Below are 6262 nucleotides of genomic sequence, written 5' to 3' on the forward strand. Positions count from 1 at the left end.
AACTCCAGTGTGATATAAAAATATCTAGAATTTCTACTAGAGACAAAGTCACAAAAACTTTTTTTGATGCTGTAGTTTAGTGCTTACATTCAGAATGAAAGGAAATGCTAAATTTTAGAAAGCATTGAAAATGGAGACATGACTTTCTCTCATTTTACTTCAGTTACTCTCAATTCTATCCATGAACCTCTTCAGAGCTCTATACAATCCCACATAAAAACTCCTATGTTTGTGGTAATTACTATCACCAAAGAATGACCATTATCTGTGATCATCCTTTCTTCTTTCCCTCCTGCTACAAGTAAAATAAGCCAAATCCAAAAGCCCAAAGGCCATATGTTTTCTGATAAAAACATGTTGATCCATAATAGTGGGGATCAGGCCCGCCTGGTGTTCAGGCAGATCGTGTGCGCCGTGCGCCACTGCCATGACAGGGGCATAGTGCACCTGGACCTGAAGCCCGAAAACGTGGTGGTGGACATCAGAGAGGAGTAATGGGAGAGGAGGGGGTGTGGAGGTGGTAAGGAAGGCAAAATGAGACAGACGTTATTGTCCAATATACATGAATGATTACCCTAACAGTGTGACTCTATGCCATGTACAGCCAGAGAAAGAGAAGTCGGGCTCCATTTGTGTAAAATCTGTCAAAATGAATTCATGGGCCATGGATACCTAATTACAAAAAAAAAAAAAAAATCAATACAAAAAACTTCCAGGCTCCTTTCTTATTATGAAAGTTGAAAAGGTTCCGGAGGCCCCAGAGTGAGATGACCACTGGTAGCCATCGGTTACTCTGACCTCACAAGGAGCCACTGTGATGTGCTCTCAAACACCGGCCATATAAGAGAGGGCCTGCAGCTGGGTTTTTCGTCCATAAGTACAGGAAGCTCTTGGTGGTGACCTGTCGGACTCCCAGATAGTTAGTGGTTGGTGGTTGGTGGTTAGTGGTTTGGTGGCTGGTGGTTTCCGTGTTTGCTGTTGTTTTTTTGATTTGGGCTTTTGTTTGTTTTGTCTTCTGTCTTTTGGTTGTTGGTTTTGTTCTTTTGTTTGGATTTGTTATTTTATATTATTTTATTTTTATTTTATTTTATTTTTTAATTTATTTTTATTTTATTTTATTTTATTATTTTTTTTTCATTTATTTTTTATTTATTTATTAATTTTTTTTTTTTTTTTTTTTTTTTTTTTGAGTGAGCGTCCTTAGTTGGATCCTTAGTTGGTGTTCCAGCTCTAGGATGCAGAGTCAGAGTAGTGAGAATAGTGTAGGGTCACAGGAGCCCAGCTTCTGCTACGATTCGACCCTCACCGACCATTACCAGGTGGTGAGGGAGCTTGGGGAGGGGGGCTTCAGCCGTGTGTTACTTGCCCGCCATCTCCTCACCGGGGCAGAGGTGGCAGTGAAAGTGGTGTGCAAGACACAGATGAAAGTGCCCGTCCTCTCCGAACCGGAGAGGTTGATGGCCCTGGATCACCGCAACGTGATCCAGCTCTTCCAGGTCATGGAGAGCCCGAGCACCGTCTACATGGTCATGGAGCACGCAGATGGGGGAGACCTATGGCACTACATCCCGGAGGTCGGTGGCCTGCAGGAGGATCAGGCCCGCCTGGTGTTCAGGCAGATCGTGCGCGCCGTGCGCCACTGCCACGACAGGGGCATAGTGCACCTGGACCTGAAGCCCGACAACGTGGTGGTGGACATCAGGGCCGGGAGTGTCAAGCTCATCGACTTCGGCCTTGGCGCCACCTTCACGCCTGGGCAGAAGCTCAACGGCTTCTGGGGCACTATCCCATACCGTGCCCCTGAAATCATACGGCACCAAGAATACGAGGGTCCCCCAGCGGACGTCTGGAGCCTGGGGGTCACCCTGTTTCTCATGCTCACAGGGAGACGCCCATTTAAGGCCAGGGTCGCCAACCGCCTGCAGAACGTCCTCATGGAGTCCAGATACTACCTTCCCAGGTACCTTTCCCAGGACGCCTGCAGCCTCATCCGGCAGATGCTGAGGCTGGACCCCAGGCAGAGGCCCACCCTGAAGCAGGTAATGGAGCATCCATGGCTGAGCCAGGGCAGGGAACCCTCGCCCAGTCCTTGCAGTGACCTACACCCCAGACACCCAGACCCCGCCATCATGACCCTCATGTTCGACATGGGTTACAACCCCTACCACGCCTGGGTGTCCCTGGACCGGCGGAAATACGACGGGGCCATGGCCACCTATCTTATCCTCCAGCACCAGAGAACCCAGGCCGCAGCGGGGTGGGCGCTCCAGGCAAGGCCTGTGTGCCAGAGGGTGGTAAGGCCTCGCCCAGGCCCTGCAGATGCCCTCCGCCGCAGGTGGTGCGCCAGCGAGCCTGCCCATCCAGTGCCCTGGGAGCACCAGCCCCCAGAGGAGGCCAAGCAGGCAGAGAACAGCGACGTGGTCAGTGCCAGTGTGCCTGACATTCCTCTGCGCTGCTTCCACGGGGGCACAGCCCCTCCCAGCCCAGCCTCCCAAGGTGACCCTGTGCCCCGCAGGTCCCGGGACCCCAGGCCCAGCCTATGGAGGGTCCTCTGCGGGTGTGTGGCAGAAGGCCCCAGCTCCTCCTCCCAGGAGCCCTCCTCAGGCCAATCCGCTAACCGCGGCAGGGGTTGGAGGCGGGTCACCAGGAGGATCGCCACCTGCCTCCAGCAACTGTGCTGCTGCTTGCCCTGCTTCCGCCGACCCCGCTCCAGAAGAAGAGCGGCACCGGTGCAGGGAGGCCACGGGAGCCCTAAGTTCCAAAACAAAGTGGCCCCAGCGGACGCGCCCTGAGGAGGCACACGACCAAGGGACAGCCAGAAGACCCCGATCTCCGAGCAGCCTGACCTCAGAGTCGGCGCCCGTCAGGAAGGGCACCGAAACAGCTGCAGCACTGAGGGACGCCCACTGGCCTGGGCCTCCCCGCCGTGGACTCCAGCCAAGAGCCGGTCGGCCTCCACCACCACTCTCTCTGCCCCTTCCTGCCACAGACACCAGAGATTCTCTTCCCTGGGACACTTCCCCCTGCCCTGCTCTGCCCCGGCCTTCCTCCTGGGCTTCTGGGAAACCAGCGATGGTTCCTCATCGATTTCTCTTTCTCACCCATTGTATAATAAAATTGATGTTCCAAAGACTTTTTTCTTTTGCTTTGTTTTAAGAGGGCAGTTTGAAAAATAGAGATAAGACTGAAAAAGGAAAAACCAAAACCAGAGAGAGGCCTCAGGGCAAAAGCAAGAGCCCAGAAGCCGTTGCATCCACGGCCTGGACCACTGCTGTTCTGTGTAGATAGACTCCCGCACCTTCAGCCAGTGTAGGTGGGGACGCACGTGCCTTGACCTCGTGTAGACAGAGATTCTCTCCTTGAGCCACTGTAGACTCGATTCTGTTTTAGCCGATTGCTTTGGCCACAAAGGATCTTTCCTGCTCTTCAGGCCCCTCCCTGAGATGTGTGGAGAGGGTGGGTGGCAGGTGTTAGAGAAGACTCCTCTGGAGAGCCACTGGACTCCAGAGTGTCTGTGGCACCACCTCCATAATCCCACGGGCAGGGAAGCCAGAGAAGGGCCAGTGGGCGGGGGGCCTGCCTGCAGTGATATTTGGTTGTGGCACCAGCACGCAGTGCCACCTCCAAACCCAACATCTCCTCCTGGCTGCTGCTAAAAGATCATGAAGGTGAGGGGTGAGCTCAGGGTTCAGCGTGGCTTGTGTCCTCATAGGGAGGCCAGGGCAAGTTTGATTCAGTGTAACTTAGGCTGTTAGAGGACTGTCTTCTGTTCAGGGGATGTCTGTAGTAAACATTTGAGTTTTCTTCTCACTTTGGGTATGTCCTAGAGGAATTTCTTGGTGGTTCCTGTGGGGGTTTCATTTCCCACGAGATAGGAACAGCAGCCAGATGGGAGTCTGTGGCAGGGTAGCTTCACTGGCGTAGAGAATGCCGCTGCTGTGCCTCTCCATCCCCACCCCCTCAGCCAGTGATGTCACAATGTTACACATGCACACTGTGTTTGATTCCATAGATTAATCTTGGGGTTTTTCTCCAATTTATTCTCTTACATCTTGTGGAACAAAGGTGGCACTAGCTTTTATAATTGTCCTGGATTTGCTTTACCAGAGATCTTTCTGTCTTCATGGAGATCTGAGTACCCAATCTAATGTGCTTCAGGTCAGCCCCAAGAAGCCCCCTCACACAGGCACATCTAGTGGGGACCAACTCCACTAGAGTGCATTCAGGCCATGAGGCTCCACCCGCAGGCATGAGAGGTGCAGTTTAAGAGTGCTTCTCCAGGGGCTGGTGTTGGAGCTCAGTGGTAGAGCTCCTGCGTAGCATGTGTGAGGCAGTGTGTTTGATTCTAAGCACCACATAAAAATAAAAGTCCATTCAACTAAAAAAAATTTTTTTAAAAAGAATGCTTCTCCAGCATGCTCTAAGACGTGGTTCACTTCCTAGCAGTGCACACGTGCCCACACATACACAGAGACACACGTAAGAATATTTACCCAGAATACAACAGACACTAGTATGGCAATATGTAAATCAATGGATGTGCAACTGATGTGATTCTGCAATCTGTATACGGGGTAAAAATGGGAGTTCATATCCCACTTGAATCAAAGTGTGAAATATGATATATCAAGAACTATGTAATGTTTTGAACAACCAACAATAAAAATTAATTAAAAAAAAAAAAAAGAATATTTACCCAGCATGGAACAATGGCCTGTGGCTATGTTTTAATTAACTTCCTCATGTCTTTGGCCCAGACACCCAACAAGAAATAGTTAGAGGAGGTTATGTTGGCACACAGGTCATGGTTTCAGTGGTCTCCATGTATACATTGCTGATTCCATTGCTCTGGGCCCAAGGTGAGGAAGCTCATCAAGGGAGAAAGACCCAAAGGAGGAAAGGTTCTCTCCTGGGACATTTCCCTCTACCCTTCTCTTTCCTGGCTTTCTTCCTGGGCTTCTGGGATAACATGGATGATGCTTAATAAATTTCTGGTTGAACCCAATTGTATAATAAAATCGATGTTCTAAAGTTTGGAGGGGGAGAATAAATCTCTCTCGTTGTCTGGGTCTACTTACAGAAAATAGGAATTCCTTCAGCTATTTCAAGCACAATGAAACTTTATTAATTGATTAATTCATGATATTTAAAGTGGGGAACTAAAGTCTTACAATCTCCTTAAGAAGGGCTGAAGTAGCAAGCTTGGTAATATCAAAAACACCGCCAGGGAACTAGCCCTCAGATAAGCTGCCTCCTCTTGTGCACTCAGAAAGGAGGACTGGAAGTGAGCATTGGAGCCCTTGGTTCCAGGACCCCTTCTATAGCTGAGATTAGTAAGTGAGCTGTGAAAACAGCAGCCCCAGACTCCCACCGTGCTGACTGGGATCTGCATTCTGCTTCTTGACATCTGGTCATTGGAACACTGCTAAAGAAAAATCCAGCGGGTCCACATAGGGCTTGCCAGCAGAAACAGCAGATGTAGCCAGGTGCTACAGGTATCATGAGTTAATCAATTAATGAAGTTTCATTTTGCTTGAAATAGCTAAAGGAATTCCTATTTTCTGTCTCACTCCCTTCCACCTTTCTCACAATGCATGTGATGGTCTGGACCTTAGTATGGAGCCCTACATACCAGGTGACTCTGGGAAATGTGGATGAAGAGAGCCGCAGCCCACATTATTCCTCCCCCACCTCCTGTCTAAGGTTCTTAATATTGTGCCATTCCCTCTCCTGTCTGCTAGTAGACATTGCTCAAGTGGTTATCTTGTCCTGTCTTCTGTCTTCAACATCCCCCTTTCTTCCACCTGTCTCTAAACAACTTGCAGACCCTGAAGACAAGCCACGAAAGCAAAGGCAGACAAGTGGGACCAGGTCAGACTGAAACAGCAAAATGACCAGGCACCCCGTAGAGTGGGGGAAAATATTTACAAGCCTTACATCTGACTAGTGGTAAATATTTGAATTATGTAAGAAAGACCTACAATTCAATAGCAAAAACAAAAAGAAATCCAATTTTAAAAATTGGGAAAGGACCTGACAGACACTTCTCCAAAGAAGACCTACAAATGAACAACAGTTGTACCAAAAGGTGCTCAACATCAGTAATTACCAACTAAATGCAAATCAAAACCACAAGATATCACCTCACACTTGTTTAGATGACAATTATCAGAAAAAAAAACAGATGTAATAATGTTGGTGAAGATATGGAGAAACTGGAGGTCTCATGTAGTCACCATAGAAGTTTCTTAAAAAATTATAA

The 6262-nt window shown here is 49.1% G+C and overlaps 1 protein-coding gene across 1 annotated transcript; it reads left to right on the forward strand.

Annotated features, from left to right (window-relative positions):
• Window positions 1–1235: 1235 nt before the first annotated feature.
• Window positions 1236–2792, forward strand: LOC143406439 (sperm motility kinase 2B-like). The gene has a single exon (XM_076865148.2). The coding sequence runs from the start codon at window positions 1236–1238 to the stop codon at window positions 2790–2792; it is 1557 nt and encodes a 518-aa protein (XP_076721263.2).
• The last annotated feature ends 3470 nt before the right edge of the window (window positions 2793–6262 follow it).

This window comes from Callospermophilus lateralis, chromosome 8 (genome assembly GCF_048772815.1).
Source record: "Callospermophilus lateralis isolate mCalLat2 chromosome 8, mCalLat2.hap1, whole genome shotgun sequence".
Taxonomy (NCBI): domain Eukaryota; kingdom Metazoa; phylum Chordata; class Mammalia; order Rodentia; family Sciuridae; genus Callospermophilus; species Callospermophilus lateralis.

Bases quoted from the DNA above. Each gene is read 5' to 3' on its own strand.
- LOC143406439 (XM_076865148.2), top strand. From the start codon at position 1,236: ATGCAGAGTCAGAGTAGTGAGAATAGTGTAGGGTCACAGGAGCCCAGC.